Here is a 25,682-nt window from a genome sequence, read left to right on the forward strand (position 1 = left end):
ACAAGTTTTATTTAAAATACAGGATAAAATCTGTTTATTTTCAGTTGGTGTTTTAAGGATAAAGATTACGCAGTGGCTGAGAGAACTTTTGAGGTAAGACACAACACTTACCTGCTCTGCTCAGGCATCAGGATAATATTTTTTCTTAAGTTACAGTCCTGACACAGTTTTCTGACCAAAACAGCGCCTTTCCCAACCTCGTGGTCCGCAGTGATTTGTTAGATATTAGCTCGTTTCACTCTTACTGCGCATACTTACCTGTATGTACCGTATTTCTACAAAGAGATTCATGTAAAAATCCACAGATTTCCTATATTTTGAGATTTTCAAAACTCTAAAAGATTTCCTTTTCAGGTGTGGGCCCATCTATAATAAATATAAGCCTCCTTATAATGGGCTTGCTTCTGTTAGATACTTTCTGTGGCTCCCTTAAAAATAATTGTCAGACCCACAGGAGTTCATGTGTCACAAGAGGAAAGTCCCTTAAAAAAAAAAAAAGAGAGAGAAAAGCTTATGCACAGTTGGTTTCCTCTGCAAGCTGTGACTGTACTTTTATTTTGTTCCAGTACAGGAACAGGCACACAAGGACCAGGATCCTGACTGAGACTGAAAAGATCCCATTCGACCATATTATATACCAGTACATTTTGGGATCTTTTCCATTAACATCATTTTGTAAAGCAGCTTGCTTCCATAGATAAAATGATGCACGTCTCTGTTTATATATAGACAATATTTGCTCACTGGGATTTCTACCAGCAATTACTTATTTTCATTGCCTCACTTGTCATAACCCTATCCGTTGACTGCAGCACAGGAATTAATTGTCCCAGACCTCCCTACAAATCCCCTGTGTAGCACTGAATCAAATATCAGATGTTCAATCCACATTGATCTCAGCTTCATTAGTTACAACTCTGTTATAAGAGTTTCTAGGCAACATAACACTGGTGTTACCGTAGAGAAGAGCCGTAGTACTTCATTAGCAGCACCCACTTCTTACATTTTTGTAAAAGCTTAACATTTTTACACTTCTGCCAATCTGCCCCGTTAGTGGTAAACAATAAATACTAATATAGATCAGTGCCACTGATGGAAGCATCTGAGCTGCAACACAACAGTTTCAATAGCATATCTATGAAGGTTTAGAAAAGATTTAAAAAATGTAGTGCAAATGAAACTAGGAGGTTTATCCTTGGGCAGTGTTTCTATTAAATGTCAGGTAACTGACAGGTACAGACATGCATTGTATAGTCTCATTTCTTTCTGAAGCATACAGTAGACACATAAATATAGAAAAGAAGTTTCAAAAAATGTGAAAACAGCTGCAAATTTCTCCCAAACAAGAATTACTTTGTTGGTTCCTGTGGCCAAAGGTCTCATTTTCTCAGAGAGAGGGGTGATGGTTGGATATTTTGAAGGCCAGGACTGGATGTCAAGTTAATGCCTCACTCTTGTCACCATTTGTGAAATGCAAGAGTAAGCTTGGATCTCAGCAAGAGCTGGCAGCTGCTAATTTCCACATTGTTTTATTGGATTCCCCAGCCATTTAGCCCTTGTTCCAGCAGTGAAGTTTAAAATGGAGAAAAGGTATGTTCTCACCTTTTGCTACAGGCGACTAAAGGCCCCATCTGAAATCAAAGTTATTTTACTAGGTACTGCACATAAAAGGAGGCTCAGGGTTTCCCATAGATAAGCGATTTACAACTTGGAAATACATGAGGCAGACAAAGAATGGGAAAATGATGGGATTATGTGATTCACTTTAGGGTTGCTGAGATACAGAGAGATAAAGTGATTTGATCAAAGCAGAGCAGGAATTTAACTCCCATCTCACAAGCCACAATGCAGTTTCTTGAACCATGCCTGTTTTAAGCTATATATCCCATGGAGGTGTTTCACTTCATCTTCTGTTTTAAATATTGTTAGTCAGAAATCCTTCCTTAGCAGAGGTGGTATGGAGACAGGATCCGTTTTTTTATACGGGATATTTTTGTCTACTTGAAAAGACACGTACCCTCAACATGATGCAAGGACTTTGAAAAAAAACCGTTAATGTTACATACTACTCACTAGTAAAAATGACATCTAGCTTGCTAGTGGCTATTGAAATTAGTTTATTGTATGTACAGATATCCCAACTGTTTTTCAGATATCTTTGGAAAAGCAAACAGGTGGATGCCATCAAAGAATTACTACTTTTCAAAGTAACCCCTGTGCAGTTGTGGTGTAACTTAAAAGACTCTTTTAAGGTTCATGCAAGCTCACTCAGATTTTCCGTAGTTCAAGCAGAAATGCTGATTGTGCAACATTTTATCAGATGTCTTCCTGTAATATTTAACAGAATCTTTAGACAGCATCTATTCAGACAGAATGCTAGCAATCTGAATAAAGATACCACTGGGTAATGTACAGTGTTTCTCTGGGAAAATAGGAAAATGTATTTAGGAACAAAATAATAATTTATATGAAAAAACAGCTGGGAGAAAACTCACCTCTGTAAGTCTTTTTGTTTGTTTTGAAAGAAAAAAAATGAAAATGGTCATGTGAAAAAAGGGGGAGGGAGAAGAGGAAAAAATATGAATCAGCGTCTTTTGCACAATCCAGCAAAATGGCCCCACCCTCCCCCAGGCTCTGGTTACTCACATCTTGCTAGAAGGGCCTTTGCCGGACACACCCAGGTTTTTCTCTGTTTAAGTCCTTCCTGCCTATGTTATCTCTCTGAATTTAATTTACCGTGCAGGGGAAAAAAAAAAAAACACCTCTGAAACACAAAGACCCTTTTCCTGCCTTTTTTTCTATGTATTTTTAAAATAGCTCTCAAGCCTGTACTATATTTACTTTTCTATGTAACTATACTCCTTTGCAAACTAGCCACCTTCCCCTTCTCCTTCCTGTTCCACTCTCCACTTCTATCAGTGAATTGAAAAAAGTACCCTCCAAATATATGGTCTCTGTTCAAGAACGTGAACTATTGTGCTTAATGGTACATCCTAGATACTGTTTTTAATGACAAAACATTTTTTCTCTGTACCCTTCCCCCCACACAGACACATTATTCGCGGTACCCCGCAAGGTCCCAAACCAGGGAACTCTTACATATATAACTTTGCTACTATCTATAATCCCAATTAAATTTGGGGTGGGGGTATTCAGATGTTTTTGCTTCTTTCTGTTGCATTTATTCATTTTAAAACACTTTCAATTAACACGGCTGTTTTGTTTAAAGCAGTACTTGCAGCTTTAGCAACATCTTAGGATGCCAGAACATTCTTTTGTGCATCATTCATGGTGCCACATCACAGCTCTGGAAATGGTTAGTTTAGAGCTAGCAGAGAAAGAGCAAACTCACTGCTGGATTTATCGGTGCAACAAAAAGCAGCATAGGGGCAGTGATCAGCCAGTTGATTCACACATGCCTCAAAACTTGACTGCACAGGTATCTCCTTGTTCAGCTCATATTTAAAGGAAGATGAAAGGAAAGAGACCACGGGTAACACAGGGATAGAAGTCAAAAGCTACCTAGGCTTACGTGGTTACTGGAGGGGGAGGTGTGGGTACAAAGAGTTTCACTGCAAAGCTGGCTATATTAGTTCCACTGCTTGTGAAAGGCTCATTTCTTAACTATAGATTTGTGGGTTTAAAAGCAGTATACATAATTAGCAAAGGGAGTGTATTTTCTATTGATTCATAAGAATTTGACAATACAGAGTATTATCAAAAAGTTAACCACTAGGTAATTCATAAATTGTTTTTGAATTGAGCTTAATACACCTTCAGTATTAGATAGAAGTAAATGTTTATGACCAGCTTATGAGTTCCCTAAACTGGAGTTTTATGATAGCTGTGCCACCAGAGCAATTTGAGGCCTCCCTTTTAGGGAAAAAGTTGAATAGCATTGTACCTGCAAGTCCTGCCCTTGGAACTTTTATTAGTGTTGCTATTATACATTCTGATTTCACTTTTTACTAGGACTTTCAACCTAGATCCTTTTTTTTTGTGTGTGTGTGTGCTTGAGCAGCTATATAAATTTAAAATGGTAAGTATAATCACAAAAGCTCATGTTTTCTCTTTCTTTCCTTCTCCTAATCTGTTACAAAATGAGAGACTTATCTATGTGTGTTATTCAGTTGTTATCAGTACATGTTATTTCAGAACTTCCCTGCCTTCACTGCTCCTCGCGGATACTTTTCGGTGACTCATTTCCTGTCAAGGATGAACGACCATTTCCTGGCTATTGAATACAGAACTCTTTTTTTTTTTCTTCCAGTCTATGTTGGAGTGGATTAACCTATAGTTTGATCATACTCCTTCCAATTTACATCAGAACTGAAACTCTTCACTGCAGCCTTCCAAGATAACAAACGGTCAGCATGTGTTGTTTGGGGATCATGGCATCCCCTGACAACCTGGGCCACGGGCTGCGTGATTTCTTGGTGTGGAATTAAAATAGTTCCAGAGATACAGATTTAGTAATGCCATCCTGCCAGTCATTGCAACCAAATTCTTCTCTTAATTCAACCCATTTCAGCTCATAAAAATAGAATGTTGGAAATACCATAGGGCAAAGACACTAATGTTATAACACATCTAAGCAGAGTAATTTTGAATTATCTAATAAGGGCTGTCAAGGTTGTATATTGGCACTTGAGTAATCAAGGTAGTATCCATATAGGGTTTTTTGTTTTGTTAGACAGAGGTTACTAGCACATTATATAGGTTTCTGTATCGATTCTGTGCCCATAATTTCAGCTCTTTTCTCCAACCTGTGTGTTCCAATTTCCTGAGCTGCTATTTCTTCGTATGTTGATTCTAACTCTTGTAGACAGCTCGCTTCAACAAATGCGCTGTTACAAGATTGTCCTCGGCTGACCATTGTAATGCCAGCCTGAAGTATCTCAGCTCTTCCAGTCAGCTGTTTTGCTGTTATTTCTTAAATTATTCTTCTAATTCCTGTTCACATCATTTCATTTGAATATTTAGATTCATTAGCCTGTCATATATCTGTAATGTTTGGGAAGAAAACCCACACAACAGAGATACTGCCTCTTGAGTCTGAACGTAGCACATACTGTGGGGATGATCACTGAATAATTCATACCCTTAATGATTTATTCATGCCCAAAAGCTGGATACCTCCTCTGTGACTTTCCATTATCTCAAAGAGAATGCAAGTTCCTATTCAGCTATGCTCATTTTAAAAGTGCCAGTAGCAGCCCTTGTATTAGCACCCGAAGCATGGTCTCTAAGACAAATGGAGCAGGTGTGTCTTCAAAACCACCTCCTTATGATTTATCAGTAACATTTCTGCTCAGCAATAAATGGGAAACTCCTGCCATTCCAGTGCCATATGTGGCACAGTGCCATGCACATATAGGTCTGTGCCCTGACACAAAACCTAAAATACAGATGTATTTTTTGCACATTTTTCAGAAAGGAAGGTGGGTAAACAGGCACCCTGAGCTCTTTTTCACTGGTATACCCATGAAATGAGATGCTGTAGTCACGGTTTGGAATGTTCTGAGCATGGAAAACAAACAGGTCGTGACTCTGTGATTTGATATTGTAGGACTGATCTTATTCTGCAAGAGAAAGTTCAGTTTTATTTTCCATTGTAAAGTTACAGAGTCTAAGATTATTGATATAAACAAGTAGTAAGATTGTTTCCTAGTCTCTCGGGAAACCTTGCAGGAAAGCCTGGACAAATAGCAACCATTCAAACTAATTTCCTTACTCCCTAATTTGGGCTATCAGAAAATATGCCTTTAGTAAACGTTTGCAAGACCAGGATCTGAGTCTCCTGACCTAGCTGAAAATTTTGCAAGACATTCAAATTCCATTTGTCTAGAAAGTATGAAGGATGATTCTGCGTTTCAGCAAAGTCTCCAGATCCACAAGCAACACAACCCCTAGCTGGCTATGAAATTTCCTAATTGTTTACCCTGTAATCCTGACTTCTTTTGTCCTTGGAATAGGCTCTACATAGAATAATTAAAAATGTCAAACATGCTTGAGAAACTCTCCAAGTTACTAAAAATGAATGTGAATTTCCTCCCCTCAGCCTCACTTCATCTTTCCCTTACTCTGGCCTCAGCTTTACAAAGTGATCTGTTTCCAGCCCTTCAGCATAGTTTGCATTCCACTGCCAAGAATGAACATTTATTTATACAAACAACCATCCTCACAAAGCACATCTCCGCATGCTATCCTAGGGCAGGGAAATAAACATAATTTCTCTTTCTGTCCTCTTTTGTGTAGCTGTAGTTCTACATTTCTTTATTCAGAAGCATTTTTGCAATGAAAGATTAGTGCTGTTCAGTCACTTTCCTGTGCTGCAAATCTGCTCAGAAACAGACTAGAATGCTTTTTCATTTCCCTACAATGATTTTATTTTATTACACTCTAATGATGGTGCCAGTTTCCTGATAAACCACTTAGGGGGTCTTGATGGCTTAGCAGGCAGGTTTTAAAAGAGATCTCACTCATGCTAGAACCTTGAGGACTCTGCGTAACTCACAGAAACTGAAAGCCCAAGAGCCTGCTTTTCTCAAAAACACACCAATAACCTAGTTTTCCCAAGTCTGCTACCGGGCTGCTGTGTTATACTAATTCTTCCAGCAGTGAAGCTGGCATTGTAAGAGATCAATAGTAAATGAAACAGCAGCTACCAGGTGAGCAGCGCTGTAAAAGGCTAATGTGGCTGGGGAGTCTGAAACTCATACATTATTTCTGAAGGTTCTCCATCACTCACCTGTCAGACTGAGGTATTGTTCGCTGAAATGCTAGCTCATCACCTATGTCCTCTGTCGTCAGATTGTCTCCCATTGCATCTGCTATTTAAATGGGTATTACACAGATGCTAGATGACTCCAGACAGGGGAATTTCATAGTCTGAGCACAGTTCATTTAAATGAAAAAAGGGACTGTAAAAGAGATAGAGATACAGATGCAGAGCATCTAGAAATTCTCCTTTAGATGGATATGTCTGCAAGCTGATCGCTCACTTTACTGTAAGCTTGTCAGATTTAGCTGTGTGAGAGCCAACTTCTGTTCTCAGTTGGTATAGCTGTTTGTAACTAAGAGTAATACTCACATAGATAGGTTTACACTTGCATCCACCAGTGAATTAGATGGAAAGATGGTTTGGCTGGGTACTTGGTCACCTACATTTCTAAAGCAGTGTTTTAAGAAATGAAACATTTAAGCAGTTTCTGAAGGATCCAGGGGGATACTGTTAAAAAAAAAAAAAGACATTTTGGAGTATACTGTATCTTTTCAGGAAGAAAACACAGAGCTTTTTTTAACCATATTCCCAAATCAGAATCAATGAACTACTGCAATGAATGAAATACGAAGTTTTAGTGACTACTTTCCATGAGTCATTGCTGAATATTTTATTGCTCTTAGCACTTTCTCAGTAAGTTCACTGTTGCCAGTCTTGGAAAGGCATATTTAATTTTGCTGCAAAACTCCTATCCAGATAAGGGAGGAACAAGTGACCCCAAAAGGGCATTAAGTAGCACAAGGACAGAAATGCAGAGACATACCAGCTCTGTTTTGGAAGTGCCAAAACTGTGCTCCCTCTTCCCCCTCCTTAATGCTTCTTTATGATCTCATGCATGCACTTCATAGGTGCTACAGAAGCACAGCTGAATTCAAGTTGTTCTTTCCAAATTGATTCAAGAACAAATATGTCCAAATACATCTAAAAAAGTAATGGGGCTGAGACATCAAACCTCTGTGTGCCTGCCATGAGGCCCGCATTGTCATACAGGCTAATAAAGACATCATTTTCCCAGGGCTTCAGCTCTATTAAACACAAAGCTCCAAATGATTTCCTACTTGGATCAAAGATGTGTTTGTTCCAGTGCCACTTAAGTTTAAAAGGCAATACTGGGAATGAATGAAATCTCCCCAGTGGCAGCTGCTGAGGTTCAATTGGTTTGTCAGTGCCATAATTATGCAGCGGACGTCTTCTGTTTGCTGGCCCATATGTTCCTGAAGGATGTTATGTAATGGAAATAGTGCAGGGAAGCTTTTTCCCAAAGCTAAGAGTCTCTTTCTTTTGTGGTGTGACGACTTGCTTATGTTTCAGATGGTGAAAATGTTAAGAAATGAAACATTCTGATTTCAAACTCTGTTAAAACAATCATTACTCTTATTTGATCAAACTAGAGGGAAGCGTATGAACGGAAAAAATGGCCTAGATCCCGTGTCCTAGAACTGGTGTTTTAATACAGACATTGACCACATTTTTCATATTATTTATATATTTCCAGCTGGCCCCTGAAAATGAGTGCTCCCACTTATCTAATGCTAGAAACTGTCACTGTGATCAGTGGCAGAGTTTGGTATGGCCCTTGATACTAAGAATAAATGTGGCTTCCTGTCCAGCCAACCACCGCTGCTCAGCCCTTCCACCTCTTCCCCAGAATATTTCTCACCTTCGTGGTTTAGGGTCTGGATGCTGATTAGTAAGTGTCTGCTCATTAAATTGCTATCTCCTTGTCTAATAGATTGCACACCAGTTTTTCTGTATAACAGAAATGAGTGTGTAGTAAGCAATCCCAACTGCAAAGTGTTAAATAAAGCATTAAAAGAACATTAAGGCATGAACCTGCAAAATGTGGAAATCAGGGAGAACTGAGAGCACTCAAGATCTCAAGTGCCAAAGGAACAAAAGAAATGTAATATCCTTTAAAATGTTAAATATTTAATTTGGTGAGATGCTCAGATACTAGGGCAGCAAATGCAGAGTAAACATGACAGATAGCACCATGCCAGAGGGACTTCATGTCAGCCATAGGGACTTGCTATGCATGCCAAAAAACAGAGGCACAAAAAGCTACTTTTTTGCAGAACTGTAAATTTTATGCACATCTACCTGGTCTGCATGCGCGATATACATTTTCTAAACACCATTTAATACATGTATATTCTTATTAAAAGATAGCATCCACATTGTACAAAAAGACTCCTAATGATCGCTATTTAGAAAAAACAGTGGCACATCTTAAGTGTTGGAGATCTGTCACTGACTGACTCCCTACAATGCGTATATTGCAAACGCACACCTAAAACCAACAGGATAATTTTCATGAGCTGCAACATTCCTCCTGTGGAGCTGCATTTAATTCAGAGGGGCATCTCTAGCTAAATTTTCTTGCTTTAAGGTCAGGGCTTAGAAATAAATATTAAACCAATGCTTCTTTTACTGAGAAGATATTTAATTATTTAGTTTTATACTCCAAGTTGACCACTTACTTCTGCAACAATTAGAAGTCAGCTAGCAAGATTCTTCCCTCTAAGTTTTGTCATGAGGACTTAAGTACACATGTGGTCACCAAAGAAACAAAAAGGATTTTATGTAAACAGAACAGCACAGCTGTGGCTATAACCCAGTCCTCTAATAACCAGGCCTACGTTCCAAAAAGCTTGGCCGTACACAAGTAGCTATTCTGAGGTACCCATTTAGGCTTCAGGGAGCCGGCAGCCTAGGTGATTTTCTAAGAAGCGTTCACTGATGCCTTAGTCATCTGAGAACATATGCTGAAAGATCCAGTAAGAGACAGCTGGGTTTGCGGTGTGGGCTTGGAAAAGTTTCCAAAGTGTATTTTCAGAAGTGCCTTTGTGTGCTCAAGGGTGTTTCAGCAGAGAACTCCAGACCTAAACCCACCCATTTGCTCAAATTTTGCTCAGATCTGTAGAGTGGGCTTAGTTATTTGCTCTTGCTCACAGTTTGGAAAGTGTGTTATCACTACTGTCGGACAAGGGTTGGCAACCTTTTACAGGTACTATGCCAGACTGTATTTTTCTTTTCCAAATTAGTGGTTAGGTGTGCCAGCACTGGGTTTTGCTGCCTCTCCAAGAGGCGACCTGCCATCCATCTGTGGTATTTTTCATCCGTGAGGCAGGGGCTCTCGCCTCCTGCTGAGCTCAGAACTCAAAGTGGGAAGACAGAAGCTGGGAGCCGCTGCCTCTTGCTGGTGCCTCTCCCCATAATGCAGATCCCAGCTCCTGCCCCAAGCGCGTCATTCAGAACCCATATAAATTGACTGAAGACTGCAGCTCTCAGTGTATAGAACCTTCTGCTTGTTGATTCCATCCCACACCAGGGATCTTCAAGTTGCTGTAAGATCACTTTTCTGAATAACTAATACCTCTCTCTCCCTTTGGGCTACCCTGTCTTCTAGGTGACAGTGAGATTCTGGTACTCCCCCCATAGACTGCTGTGCTCCATGGGAGGCTTCCCGAAGCATCCTGAGTGATCTTGGAGGAGGTAAGGGAGAGAGTGGCACTTCAAAGCAAGGACAATTGCAGAAAATCTATAGTAACAAAGGCTCCAAAGGTTGTAGGCCTGCAAGGTCACAAGTGTCCTGTCAGCACTGCCAGATACTGTGGACTGATGAATTTGCATGCAGCCGAAAACCTCAGGTGCTGCTTGTTCAGATTTGGGTTTTAAAGGACAAAGACCTTTCCTTTACACGGGCACTCCACTTTAAGTGTCCCTGTGCTCTCCCAGTGCCAGCTTGGGCATCTGCATCTGCCTGAGCAAAAAGTACTGTGATGCAGAGGGAACTTTCTCTCCTCTGAAAGTGCCTTATGTACCAACAAAGTTATTTCTTCTACCTCCGGGAGCCATTTACCATCACAGTTCTCAGCAAACCTTCATAAACACTCAAGATCTAAAAATGATAGTGAGCTCTTTGTCTGCTGCTAGCAAGACTGACTTCTCCACACCCCCCACACTGAGTCACCACAGATTTTAAGTGCTTTTTAAAGAAGTAAAATCCTTAAGCCTGGGAATGAGTTGAGGTGTTAGTAGTTAAGTGTTCTGCATTATAAAAAGTAGGTTACCATGTCTCACTGTGAACAATTAGGTCTAATTACAAGTCACAGCTTTGCTACAAATACTATTTAATAACAAATTTCTACGACACTTCATCCAGATTGTTTTATGTTACCTCCAGTTTGCGGATAGGTAAAGCATGATGCAGAATGGAGGAAAAGAGCGTTTTGCCTAAGATCAAACAAAAAGAAATAGGTACTAGGCCCCGACTCACAGTTCACTGTTCTAAACATTTGCTCATACTTCCTCCAGCATACAGCACTGTTTATTTCATTTTATTTTAGTTGGTTGTTAGAAAAAATGATTTATGATTTTAAACTTTAAAAGACTGCTCAGAAATATATAAAAATTAAACAAACACTTTTAAACAATAAAATAAAAAGATGTGCAACTTCCCCTTAGAAAACTCCCAAATGGGATTTTTGATATTTGATATAAAAAATCCTCTGAACCGGACAGAAAGAGAACTGAAGATATGATAACACCCGTTATCCCTGCTCCAAGGACTGTAAACGGAGAAGTTTTTGTACTTAGTAAGGCAACACTATCAGTCAGTTTGCATGGCACTGTATTTTTAGCAGTAAGATAGCAAGTTGCCTGCAAAGTTGGCATGTTGAGAGGTCGGTAAATCTACGTTAAGAGCTTTGCACTAAATTTTTGCTGCTTTCTTTCTCTGGTGCACCAGGTGCAAAGGTTCTTTGGCAGCAGTAAGAAAGTGCATCGGGATGGTGGTGTCACCCTAAACGTAAATTTAACAGAGCCTTGACCCGTCCATTAATAGTAATATTTATTCAGCATCAGAGCTGGGGTCAGGGCTAGGGCTTTGGCGTAGGCCCGACAAGGAAAGCAGATGGGGGCCGTGGGGGTGGGAAAAGCGCGTAAACAATGTTTTCAGCCAGTCTCCCCAGCCCACACAAAGGAAACGAAATGCTCGGGTGCGCGGCTGGGACATGCCTGGAATCCGCGGCTGCAGCCCGCATTGCTGGCGGCCGAGCACCCTCTGCTGGGAACCTGCAAAGGATCGCCTGGGGGGATCTCCAGCGGGATTTGGCTTCCCAGACTTCAATCTCTGTACGGGAGAGGCTGCTGCAGCTTCTGATCCCGGTACTGTGAGCCCAAGCCCCCAGGTGCAAGATTACAAAAAAAGAAAAAGAATTATCCACATTTTACATAATTCCGTTCTTATTTTGAACTTGTTGAATTCAAGCTCCGTGAAACAGTGAGGATTAAGAGTTATTTTTATAGTAGAAGAGAATGTTACCACATGACTGGAGAAGCTTGTGCTGGATGAAAAATACCACAAATGGTGAGACAAGCAATTAGAAGAGTAGAAAACACTCCTACAAATGCCTTCTTGCCAACAGACAGCCTTTCCCGTTTCTTAAGTGAAAGAAGATCATTTTAATACAAATGGCTATTGGGAACAAAAGTAAGTTCCCACAGTTAGTTCTGTGCAGATACCATCATATGCTCACCCATAGTGCAGGGCTTAAAAAAAAATCCATGGAAAAATAAAACAGCCTGTATATAGAATTGCTGTGAAAAATAGTGGCCCATTCTCCCCTTGTGGAACTAATCATAACTGTGAAGTTGCTCACATATGGAAGCATTAACAAGATAAGTAAGTTATCTGCATTGTAGAATTTTTTGTCCAAGTCTTAGATTTGCCCACTAATTTCGGCTTTCCCACTTCTTCTCAGAGAAATAAAATATTAGATCTATTTATAGCACTTAATGTTTTTAAATTAATTTTTCCTTTACTACATCTGTTTTTAGTGGCTGATTACAGTCTGTCGGACCAGGCAATTCTCTGCCAGCTGGCTGCAGACTTATTAGCTCCGTCTTAAGACGACTTGCTTTAGAGCTCACCATCATGTTACAGGGACAACAGCTCTGTAATGCAGGCCCTCAAGAGAGGAGATGATCAGGACTCAGATGAAAAGAATTGTATCCAATTCTTTGGACCGAAATACGAAATTTTGTTTAAGGAATGTGATTACTACAGATAACAGCAGTCGCTCGCTTGCTCAGAGCCAACACATGCAGTTAGAACCTGCCCTCCATCAGACTGTCCTGGATAGTACTTTCTAGGAGCATTTCTCAAACTGGAGGAACGCCACCCTGTAGCAAGTACACCATGTACCTTGGGGTTGGTATTTCTGCAAGTAAAGCAGAAGCTGCTGTTGAAAGGAGGTCATGGAGCAGGAATGGAGCTGGGTAGATGCTGAGAAGCCTCTGGTATAGAGGAAGGGGGAGGAGAGGGACAAACATTGCAGAGAACAGGAAAAACCAATGTGCTGGGAAATGATTAATCCATCCCAAAGGCCCTTGCTAAGAAGTGGTGGGACAAGCTCAATGATTTTTGGCCATTGGCCAAAATAGAAGTAGCCATGGGCTACTTCTAATCCTGCTCTCAGCTCTCTACTTGCTTACAACCATAATGTTTTTAAGCACAGCTCATCCCATTCCTGCCCCAGACACCACAGTCTTCTATCAGTGTCCTTCACTTAATTCCCGGCAGCTCTCTAGCAAAACACCTCCTCTTACATGTATATTTTCCAGCTGTCCCACGTCCCTCCACCTCCAGTACATGTTTCTCAAATGAGCGGGAGCAAACAATTCATGCTGGGGGAAGGGGGCGGGAGTCAAGTTTAAGTACTGTTGTTCTATATCCTGTTGTTTTCCTACCAGGATTGTTCCAGTTTCCTGCACTGTCTTATCTCGAGTTGAAAAGTCAAAGCTCTCATATTTACTTGCATTGTGCTGCCTCTTGAGTTTCTAATCTGTGAAACAGACAATATAAGACTTAAGAAAAACATAGTTAGGACTATTACGGGGTGAGGGGGAAGGAACAAAGTGGTTAAAGGGCTTTCAGTGTCTATACAGTTATTTTCTTTATTTAGTTATCCTGCTTGCATAAGCCTGTGTATGGCACAGAGGGTTTCAGAGAACCTCAGCATACCATAAATGATACACTGAGTTCACCTAAATGTAAAAGAGTAAAATTCAGACGTTTACATTTTCAGGTGATTACAGATATCTGTTTTTGACAGACTTTTCAAAAGAACCATTTTCAGAAAGTGCTGAACATGTTTTTTCAGGTGCTCAAATTAGACACAGAAAAGTCTCAAAAAAGAGGAAACACTTCAATTCTTTTAGTCACTTCTGAGTTTTAAGAGCTCCATTGAAATGGAGTAGACTTTGAAACTACTTGGCCACATTTTCTCGAATACAGACACAAAAAAGCATATATTGTGCTGATATTTTGAAAGTTTATTATGTAGATTAGAACTGTGAGAACACAAAATCTTGTAACTGAAAGGATATTTAACTTCCTCCTCTGCTGAGCATGAAGTTCACTTAACTATAGGTTATATTAGTGCACTAAATTCCTTTTTTTTTAAGAAAACTTTTGCCATACAGCTTTGGAATGTCCTGTTTTTCTGCACAATGGTGCAGGTCCTGAATACACTGTGTCCATTATCAGATGGGAGTCTCTGCTGGAAAGATAATTAAAATGCTACATCATTCACAGTCATGCAGATACTGAACCAGACAAGTTTTCAAGAAAACAGAACAAAACAAAACCTCCAAGTCTCCAAAACCCCAACCCCAGAACTCAAAACCCCCACGTAGATCCTATCTTTGTTGGATGCATGTAACATCGTGGTAGTGATCAAGATGGATTTTTATCAGCTGAAGATCAGAGAAGTATGCCAGTTCAGCCTCTATAGCTAAATACATATTTCAGTTTTTTTTCACTTGGTTGCCACAGTGTAAATCCAAACTCATTCAATTTGACAGTTTCTTTGCACGTACCCTCAACTGATGTAAATATGAGCGCACAACCGGCTGAAGAGGTATCCTTAGTTGATTACCAGAGCTTTTATTTGGAACTAAATATCAAAAGAAAAAGGCTTTTTAGAAGAGATCAGGAAAAGGAAGACATGTGCTCAGAGATAAGGAGAGATAAAAGCATTCCATTTAAAGATGCCTGTAATAGAAATCAAGGAGTCCATCTGCCAAGTCAGTAATTTCATGGCCTTATGACCATGCGAAGCTTCCGTTTCTGTTACCCTTTTCCCACACTAACTGTAAGTGCCAACTCTAAGTTTCTTTTAGTTTGTCCAAGCGGAGCAGCCTGTTAGGGAGAAATTACTCATTTTGAACTCAAAGATAAAACTCTCCGACTTCAAAAAGGAACAACAGTTCTCCCATAAGTTTAGGTCCAGCTTTCTAAGGCTGAGCACAGTGAGGCCTGGGAACGGGCTGCCTCAGGAGGTTGAGTTCTCTGCCCTTGAAAGTTTTGAAGACAAGTTAGACAAACATCTCGGGAGAGGTTTAGGTAAAGCTAATTCTGCTGTGGGGAGTGAGGACAGCCCAGACAGCCATTTGAGGTGACTTCCAGCCCTGTTTTCTATGATTCATTAGGAACGAGATCATGGTGATAGTAGATCCTGCAGTAGATCATGCATTTTCCGCTTTAAAACTAATTTAAAAAATCTTTTTCCTAAAACATTTTTAGGGGAATTTTTTTGAAGGAAGCAGTAGATTTCAGTGAGAAAGTTCTTTGAAAATCCTAGCTTTGCATGTGTTTAGCAAGCTAGCATATGCAAAACATGCAAAGCACTCTAGGCTAAAGTTATCTGTACTATCATTAGAAAGTCAAAAAGGAACATACAGAGAGATGCTGGTGTACTACATAAGAGCAGAAGGGCTTTTCCAGGCGTTGCTGACATGTAGCAACTCTCCCTCCTCACCCCCCCCAAAAAGGCAGTTCTCATGACTAGTGTTCATTCTCCAGCGGGAAGTAAAACTGACTTGGTGAGAGAGAATTTGACCTGTGATTTTCTCTTTGAAAGGAACATTTAGTGCCCTGACCTGTCTCCTGAGGGTAGAGAGAGATTTTCTTGTATATCTTGCTTTTGTTTCCTTTGCACTTAGGGTTGTGCTTTGCCTAATTGCTGAAAAGTCATTAATTGTCCTGAGGTATTTGCACAGTAGGTTTTACCCCTGCCTCATTCATTCAGAGGACAGACTCACTCGCGCTGGGCAGCTTGGAAGTCCACACCCCTTGATGACTCTTATTTCTTCTTCCTGCTTGGAACAGTTACATTTTTGCCCAGAGATTTTGCACGCTTACTCACTTAGGCTTTGTATCCAGCAAAGCACGTTTAACTTTGGCATCAGCAGATTTAAGTATTCATTTAAAATTAAGCATGTGCGTAAATACCTTGCCAGCTGGAGCCTTAGAGCTTCACAGCTCAGTTATTTTGTCCGTTTCTGGCAGTTTTGGATTGATAGAGTAGGTCTTGTATAAACACACTTCCAGAGAGCTCATCAGTGTAGGAATTTGGCCAAGAAGTAGTTTTATGATCACTGTTTTTAATTTGGACAGGGCCCTTATCACAAAACAAACATCCTCCCCTGCACTGTCGAGACGTCTTAGACGGGGCGACCTCAAAGAGCAGAGCAGGCCAAGGCGCGCAGGCGCCGAAGGCTGGGCCGCTCCTCAGCATCCTCCCAGGCCAGGCACAGGTTTCCACTGGAAGCCTGCGCTGCCGCGACCGGCGCCGAGCCGGCAGCACCCACGGCCGCGTGTCCGCCTGTCCGTGCACCCACCCCGCCAGGGCGCAGCCTCTGCCGCGGCACGGCCCGCTCCTTCGCCGTCTGCCTCCCAGCAGGGCTCCCCAGGAGCCCCCTTCTCGCCCCGCTGCCTCACACAAATCCGCCAAGCGCGCGGGGGCTGGAGGTGGGCGCTAAAGCCACTGGCTGTAGGTCTCAGACACTGGCTGGCAAAAGGCAATCTGCAGTGCAGTAGTCTTTCCTGCCTGCGTGCGAACAGGCTTTCCTTAGTTCAATTAACATGCCTGTGAAATAAACCCCTGCAGACAAACATCGTATTCACAGATTACAGAGGAGCCCTGCATCTGTCAGCTGGAATGGGCTTCTCCCACCTTCCGCAGCTTGCTCAGAGAAGGGGAGCGTGCGGAGCATGAGACACAAGCCCCAGGGTCTTGAGCTCGCGAGCCGAGCAAGGGTGCGTGCTTGCAGCGTATTGGGCTGCCTGCGCGTGTGTGCTTACATTCAAAGCAAACACGGCCGGTTCTCACCAGGAAGCAGCGTCACATTTAGGCCAGAACTGCTCACAAAACCAGTTTAGACTAGATTCCTGTGTTCAGGGTTTTCTGTTTGGCATCTTTACCACCACTAAATGCAAAACCTTAATTAATAATAGCCTAAGATGCCTGGAGCAAAGACTGCCATTAGGAACTGTAAATGCATGCAGCGTCAGTCACATAAGGCATTGCGAGGCTTCTTGGCTCTTTTGCAATATTTAAGTTGACAGTAAGTTATGCGACCAATTGTTCTTCTCTATCACACAGACATTATGATGGTCTTCTACGCTACTACATTGAAATTTTCAAAACAGATGGAAGAATTTCAGATTTAAGTATCTGGTAAATATGAATTACATATGCAGAAAATACTTTTGTTAGGAAATTACCTCTTCTTTTTGATGTTTAGAAGTCACATAATGTTAGAATCTCAGCTTGCTTCACTATTTCTGGTATTTGTTTCTGCAGTTTACTCCATTCAGAGAACTAAAGTTTGCTAACAGCAGTCTGTGTTAGATGTTCCAATACTGCAAAGGAACATCTAGGATAGAATTAAAAAAACTAGACTATTTTCAAAATTTGTATTTTGTTTCAACTTTGATTGGCATGCTGTAATCCTGCAAGCATTTACAGAAGTAACATTTTCTGTATATAATCCGTTTGAGTTTAACAGGATTGCTCACGCTGGTAAAGTCACATGTTTTGCAGCAGCATTCATTGTGGGCTGAGTATTGAAAAATTTGGTTACATCTGCTAGCCAGAATTAAAATATGTGTATTTATACACATACACACACACGTATAATGATTATTTTAGGTTCGGAGAAAGGAATATTCAGTCACTGAACTCTACTTGAAAGCACATTCAGTGAGACAGAAAACAGCAGCATGGTGAGTATTCTATACTAGTCTTCTATATTACTCTTCTATAGCATAAAGAATACCATAGACAATGTTTTCTAACAGAATCAGTTATAGTATGAGAATATATATATATATATTAAACGAGTTTATTTTAGGTATGTGGATGCAAGGTCCATTTTTCAGTTTCTGAAAAGCATCCCACAGATTTCTTAATATGTCAAATTTCCCTTTGTTGTAACTAGAGCTACCATTTTGACAGATGAAGGAAATATCAACCATGTAGGCTGTGGGGAGGTGGGAGACTGAGGAGCTGATGCGGAGGTTCCTGACACTTTCTGTTGTTACTTTCTGTAAATGAGTACAGAATTGGCCATAGGTACAGCCTTGTTCAGATCACAGGCCTCAGATTTGCAAACAAAGCATACATTAAAATGCAAGTTATCCTCCATCATCTGAGCTATGGTAACCGCTTAGGCAATTCAATGACAGTGTTAATCTAAATTTTGCTGTGGGCTTAGAAAACACACACATGTGAACAGCTGCTGTGGTTCAGCTGAGGTATAACAACTTCTTCAGCTGTGCTACTTGATCAAGACTCAGAGCCCATAGATATGCATAAATTGCATTTATAATATGTATAAATTCATCATTCCAGGACCACGCCCACAAATTTCCTTCTAGGTTTTTAAAGCAGACAATTTTTTTTTTTTTTTTTTTAAAGAACAAACAAGTTGTTTTGAAAAGAATCATTGGAAGAATCACTGTTTTAGAATTATCAGTCTATTGAGATGGGACTGGAAACAGTCCCCAGGACTGTCATTTTGCACATGTCCTCTTTCACCTAAGTCATTTCCAACACATTTTTGCAGGATGAGAATGTTGGTGACAGAAAATACAGTGATGTCAGTTCAGTTCGCATGGATCTCTCCAATCTCGTGACTTGGGCCCACACTCATGGAACTATATGCAATCAAATCCCAACCTTGGAAAGCATGCAGAACATGGGCCATCCTAGCAAGGATAATTCTGTTCTGTGGATATGTGGAGTTGGACATGCATATCACTGGCCTGGTGGAAAATTATGCTTGAGAAGCAGAGAGGAGAAAGAAGCTGTAGAAGAGAGAAAGAGGTCTATATCCTATGAGACTTCATCAGGGGAACCTAATTTAGCTGAAAAGAGGTTCAGGGTAACCCCATCTTTTGAGGGGGCTAAAGCAGACTCTGTTACCACAGGGTCATGTAGCAGATCTCCAGGGGCCACTCAGAAGAAAGACGACACAGTTTACGTAATGGATGAGGCACCAACACTCAGAAAAAAGAGAGGGCTAATCACTCAAAAAAACAGTAAATCCATGAGATCATGCTCTGCAGCAGAGCAGCATTTCCCAGAGCCTGATGGTGAAGTCAAAACTGACCTACATAAGGTGAAGCTAGAAAGCAATGAAGATCTGCAAATCATCTCTGATGAAGAACAGTTAGTATCAGATGCAGAAAACCAAACAGACAGAATCAACTGGAATACTCTTTCAGAATTACAAATTAAAGAAGTAACTGCTGAGGTAGAATTGCAAATGCATCGCAATTGGAAGACGGCAATTAACACGCAGCCAGCCACCCACACATCTGGCTCTGCCCCCATGGAGAAGCCACAACTAACTCCTTGCTTACAGGAGACTTTAGAAGACATCAATCAAAAGAGCCTGGAAAGCAGCTGGAAGTTACTTCCTCTTAATCCTGCAGAGTCCAAAAATGAAACTTCTAAAGCAGGGAATTCCTCTGGGTCAGCAATACCTAAAGAACATTTCAAATCAGTTCCTGTCTCCGACGTTGAAGCAAAGGCCCAACGAGAGTCACCTGCCTCTGTGACATTCTTTGAGTTTGAAGCCACTGTAGATGTCCAGCAGCAACTCCAGCTGAGCTCTCCTGAGCGTGGCACATCAGAAATAAGCTTAATTAGGAACTTTGCTGAAATCCCTATTCAGGAGGCTAAGCCATTAGGATCTCAGCATGCACCTCATGTTTCAGCCTCACTGAGTCCAGAGAACAAGAATTCAGACCATCCACCTGTGTCTTCAGACAAAAGTAAGATAGTCTGGAGTTTTATTCCTGGAAGGGTTTGTGGGTGTGTGGGTGCATTTTAATAATCGCTTTTCCAAAATATTAAAGGAGGGCAATTTCATACAGCTGCCAAAATCTGTATTGTAGCATCTGAATAAGTGCATCTCATTTGGAGCGCACTGTTTCTACTAAAAGGGACTAAAAGGTTCCTACCTTAAGCAATCCGCATTTCAATAGACACTGCCATTTACTGAGGTACGCAGATGTTTACCTAGCAGTGGCTCAGCTTTAACTACCCAGTTTGAATACTTTGGTCTTTCATTTTACTTAGTATCACCCTATAGTATGTTGGCTATCCTTAAGAGAGTCCTGTGAGAAACTGGAACCAGAGATGTGAACTCAGATCTCAAGAGCGGGGGGGGGAAAGGAAGTGACTTTTAAAACAATGAAACACAGAAATTGTGGGTCAAACTCTGGTTTCATTGAGGTCCGTGGCAAAAATCCTGGAGATTGCAATGGGACCAAAGTTTCAATCCTGCATGTTAAATTAGATGACCTAAAAAAATTGCTTTAGTGCTTTTAAGAATTTTAAGATTTTCATGTATTCTGTCCTTGAAATCCTACTGGAGGCAGGGGGGAGGGGAGTTGTAATTGAACATTGACTTGCAAGGTATACTGCTTACTGGGGATCTTTCGGTACCAAGGTTAAATCACGTACAGAGCACATTTTAAATGATTCAGTGTCGTAGGAATAGGCTCTTTGATGAAGACTTTAGAAGCCTAGCTTGTGGCAGTTTTAAATCCTGCTACAAAAGAGAGATTCTCTCCACAAGAGGGAATGGCTGACACACAGTGTGTGGACGTTATCAAAATTGTGCTAGTCTTTTGCAAATACTGGGGAAGCCATCAATGAAATTGATTTAGTTCATTGAATAAATGAACATGTTTTAGGATAGATGTCTCTAATGTGCTGGAGCCCTAATGCCAGGTGCAGACATTGTTTTAATTTAATGATTAAACACCTCAAATAAAATGCAAATATCCAGGTTTTTAAAGATGCTCTAACAGAGCCACAAAATTTGCATCTATAATGATTTGCATGCCTTCAGGTGGTATTTCACATTAATACTGAATAAACTGCTGTCTAGTCAGTTTTATGCTTTTTTTGTCTGCTAGTACCTAGGTGTAAATATAGAGGCAAATTTTAATAATTTAATTCAAAGAGCCGGAGTATTTCTTTTCCATCCAGTGGCTTGATGCCTTGGCTCCGTCTGACTGATAAACAGCCCCCAAGAGCATGTGTCTCACTCCCACACACTCAGTACGAGAATCCCCTATTTCGTATTCCCTAAAACCTGCTCTGTACTCACATTCACTGCCCAGCCCCACGGCCGGCTGTCCTGTCTGCAGCCCCTTCTGCCACGCATGGCTCAGCAGCTTGGCCTCTGCCAGCCAACAAGGTGCACTTGGGCGCACGGGGAGCTCAGGGCGGAGAGCTGCCGTGGCACTGCCCTCTGGCCATGCCGGCTGCTTCCCGACGGGCTGCATCCCCAAGGGCACCTTCTCCAGCTGCAGGACAGGGCTGCAGACTCCCCCGATGCCTGTCCCAGTGCACCGGGCACTTGTCCGCAGCGCAGGACTGAACAGGTAGCCCTGTGCCAACACACAGACCAAGAAGTTGAGAGGTCTGTAGGAGCAAGGGATTCTACATTCAGATGGGTATTTACTAAAAATACGTTTCTCAGTTTTAAAGCGGATAGAGAGTCCCCAAGGCTTTGTGCTTGCCGTGGAATGCCCGCTTTGAGCCTCTACAGCTTTACTAGGAACTTTAGGGAAAAAAATCCCATTTAACACAAGCGTTGTTACGGCTTAATGGCAAGCCCTTCTCTACTGAAATAGCAATATATAACTCAACTAGCCATAACATTATAGATCAACAGTTTATTGCAGGTTTCTGCAGTGCAGAGGACTGGACAGTGTTCTTCCAAGAGAAAACAGAGTACTGAAATAGTATTTTAGGGTTTGTCTGTAACATGAAGAGCATACGCTTAAAGCACTATTGGCATTCCTGAATAGACTCCATGTTACAGACATGCTTATTCCATACATAGTCACAACTGTACAGAAGGGCATTTTGTTTTTTTGTAGGTGTTATTAGTCTATTTCTTTAATTGACAACATGTATCATCAGAAGCCTCTGAGAATTCACCTGGGTACGTCTGTGTAGCTGTTTCTGCCAAGATAAATGGCTTATGGCTCATGTGAGGCCTCTGCATGTATTGATTTACAGGCCATTCGTCTCTTCACACAGACCAGTCAATAACAAAACAAATAACCCCCAAAAGCAATGCAGAAATGCGTATAATCCATCTCAGTTCAGCTACAGTATTTTAAGATAACAACTAAGCATGTACAAAATAACTCAGTGCAAGAAGGGAAATTACTAGATATTAGCTTTAGGAACCCTTTTCAATATACCTCTCCTCAGCGCTGGAAAAAAATCACAGGTGAGCAGATGGAGCTTTTAGCAATCCAGAGAATTAATTTCCCGGTGCTGCATGGAACTAGGTAGATGTGGTATTGCCATAGCAACTTGAGAAAGAAACAACTGAAATCCTTGCAGTCCTTTTTAGAAGTATATCTTTACGCATCTTTTTGTTCTTCCTCACTCTCCACTCCTGGAGCTAACTTTTAGTTAATGTCTTTATTTCACAACGAGAGCTCTCCTGAAGAGGTTTTTGTGAAGGAGAACACTTTGAAATATATTTTACATAACGTCTTGTACAACACTTTGAACATCTAAAACGGATACTGCTTAGTATGGTCAGATCACAAGATCCATGTAAAGGCCAACCCCCATCTATTTTAACAGAGCAGAATTTGGCCCACACAATCACTGTTCGTCTATAAGATACATGATAGAATAGTTGCAAATTGATGAAAGCATATCAAATCCATTTTGGGTTGCTTGGGCTTCACAGCCACCATTCCAGGCTCAGTACTACAGCCCTTGGTTATGTGACTGGTCCCATGAGCATGGTCCTACAAGCACACCCTAAGAATCAATTCCAAAATCAGCCAGGGTGAAATTCAGTCCCTTGCCAATATGAAGACATGCCACCAATTAAAACCATGGTTTCCAGTCCCGTTTTGCTGTCTTAGAAGGCCCGTAAAATTTGCACTGATGCTTTCCACATTGAGAATTCCACAATTCCATTGAGTGGTGAGAGCTAATTCTCTTCCTATTAAGTTTAAAATGTTCTTTCTTTTTGAATTATGTATCTACATGGTAGTATGCAGGTACACCAGTCAAGTAAGAAAGAATGAGAAAGGAGGCAATCCTTTCCCCAGCTAGTCTACTGCAAAGCTATCAAGTGGTGTGGACTGGCTTGCTGAGAGCACAAATCGAAACCAGAGCATTAAAGGAAGGGGTACATGAAAGTCCCATCACCTCTGAATTATTTTTAAAAGGAAGGTGAACATTACTCTGCATCTCCTTATATTTAATTGATCTCCTTGTTAGTTCTTGCTATCCACAAAGCTGTGTCTTATCTTTTAGATGTGTTGAGGAAGTGGGAGAGTAAGAGAAGCCGTAACGCTGGCGACATAAAAATGTTCAGAGACTGGCTGGTTTTACATTTCCCTTCTGAAACGCGCGAGATCTTTGTCCTACCACCTGAAGACCTCGATAATTACCTAGCCTCGTTCTACAGTAATGCAAAGAAGCAGGATGGCACAGAGTTTTCTGCCAGCTCTTTGTACTTCTTTCAGAGCGGTATAGACAGATACCTCAAGGATCACAAGTACGAGTATAACGTGGTTAGAGGGCTGGAATTCAGAGCATCCCAAGAAGCCTTAAAACAAAAGTGTCAGCAACTAACACAGAAAGGGAGAGAGAGAGATTGGCATATTTTGGAGAACCTGACAGATAAAGACGTGGAAAGTCTTCATAAAAAGGGGATATTAAGTCGCATGCACCCTGAAGGCTTTTTGCACCTCATGCTCATAAATATCATTAGGGGGTTTGGGGCAAATACACATAATCAGAGTCATAATCTGTACTGGGGACAGCTTATGTTAAAAAAGAATGAGGAGGGATTGGAATACTTAGAATGGAAGGATGCGCTTGATGCAGAGGTAAATACAGGGGAATCAACTGCACGTGTCTTTGCCAACCCTGATAATCCAAATAAATGTCCAGTCCGAGACTATAAAGAGTATGCTAAGAGGAGGCCACTGGATATGCTTCATGACCATGATCCACTTTATCTGTGTCCCAAACCTTTGTGCTCCGTGTGGGACCAGATATGGTACTGTAGAAAATCACTGACAAAAGCCAAAATGGAAAAGATCATGAAAGTTATTATCCAGCAAGTCAAAGGAACTGAAAAGAAGCCCAAGAAATAAAAGTATTAAATTAATTTCTGCTTTGCCACTTTCTGCATGTTTTAAAGTAGTCTTTGAAAGGTTTATGTGGCAATACTTGGTATAGGTTGAGAGAACATCCTTCTCCTCCGTTCTCATGTAAGAACATGAAGCCATCTATAAATTTGTATCACCTTAGTTTTCAGGTTAAGTGAAAAACTTCTATTATTCTTTCTATTAAATGGAATTGATAATTCCGTAAATGGAACACGAATATGAAATCTAAGATTCTCATATTTAGTACAAATTAATATTCTGCTGTATTAATGAAATTATAAAAAAGCTAGTATTAACATGGAGAGAGGCAGTAGTTGAATAACTTGGCTAAGAGTTTAAGCCGTATTCATTTTGAGGGGAGCTGACACTATTGTAAACTGCATTCGTCTATAGTATAACAGTCTGTCATAAAAAGATAAGTAATACGAGTTAGTTCTGGGATGGAAGGAGAACAACGAAATACTAACAGTGTTTGCCAGTTGTTAATGCATAGTGAATGGAAATGTTTTCAAGAAGGTTTATGTTGTTTTTCTTAGTGAAAGATTTTTAGATTTAAGAAGTTGTGATAGTGTTTTAAAAAGTTATTTTTAAAATGGCTGACAGCATTGGAAAATTTTATAGTAACCGTTTTCCCCAGAGTGCTAATTATAGCTACATAAATACGCTTTGGTAGATGCAGTTGACTATTTTTAGCTATTCAAGTACTGTTCAGTCAGTATATTTTCTTACAGTCCAGTCAAGTTGTTGGATGGAGTTGTTGACATTTCCTAATAAAACAAAGTTTTACTTAGTACTGTTTGTCTGTTCTAAAAAGATGAAGCCAGTAACCCCAAACTAGTAATTAACAGTTTCCCAAAATGCCAGTATATTCACTTCTCGTACTTGTTTCTCCTGATACAAGCCTGTCCTTCTTGTCCGCTACAGAGCGGAGCCATGTAGGAATTGGGCAATTTGCAATTCCGCTGAGCCCGCGTTCATGGTTTCTTCACGAGGTCTTTGTGGCCCAAACCATGTGCCAGAGGTGGCCCTGCTCAAGCAACATTTAATAGCACCAAATAACATATAGATGTTTAAAGAACCATAAAAAAGAGAAACTCACTTAACCAAATGCTCAGAGTGCATCTTCCAGCTGTCCCCCTGCTGTCAAACACACACTGCGTTATTACTGCAAGAGCATAGCTGAAGGAACCTACAGACCTTTAATACTTGAGTCAGAAAGCAGCTGCCTACCTACACACACAGACTCAAGCTCGAAACAGGGGCAGCTCTTTGCCAGGCTGTTTGTAAACACACTCTGAAGTCCAGAGCAAAGCCCTTTCCTACAGCATTTGGCTTTACTCATCCCGAATAAAACAAGAAAATAATCAGATC

The 25,682-nt window shown here is 40.9% G+C and overlaps 1 protein-coding gene across 4 annotated transcripts; it reads left to right on the forward strand.

Annotated features, from left to right (window-relative positions):
- Nucleotides 1-6: 6 nt before the first annotated feature.
- On the forward strand, nt 7-25,101 carry LOC112973858 (uncharacterized protein KIAA1958-like). Of its 4 annotated transcripts, none has more exons than XM_026082238.1 (6): nt 7-93; nt 1,546-1,590; nt 10,194-10,279; nt 17,785-17,858; nt 18,701-19,913; nt 23,449-25,101. In XM_026082238.1, exons 4-6 carry the CDS (start codon nt 17,856-17,858, stop codon nt 24,294-24,296), a joined length of 2,064 nt encoding a protein of 687 aa, XP_025938023.1. In that variant the 5' UTR covers nt 7-93; nt 1,546-1,590; nt 10,194-10,279; nt 17,785-17,855; the 3' UTR covers nt 24,297-25,101. The 4 variants fall into 4 exon arrangements, with proteins under 4 accessions (XP_025938023.1, XP_025938024.1, XP_025938025.1 ...); XM_026082239.1 differs by lacking the exon at nt 1,546-1,590 and adding an exon at nt 14,255-14,560; XM_026082240.1 differs by lacking the exon at nt 1,546-1,590 and adding an exon at nt 17,236-17,310.
- Nucleotides 25,102-25,682: the final 581 nt, after the last annotated feature.

This window comes from Apteryx rowi, unplaced genomic scaffold (assembly GCF_003343035.1).
Source record: "Apteryx rowi isolate R43461 unplaced genomic scaffold, aptRow1 scaffold_570, whole genome shotgun sequence".
Lineage (NCBI taxonomy): Eukaryota > Metazoa > Chordata > Aves > Apterygiformes > Apterygidae > Apteryx > Apteryx rowi.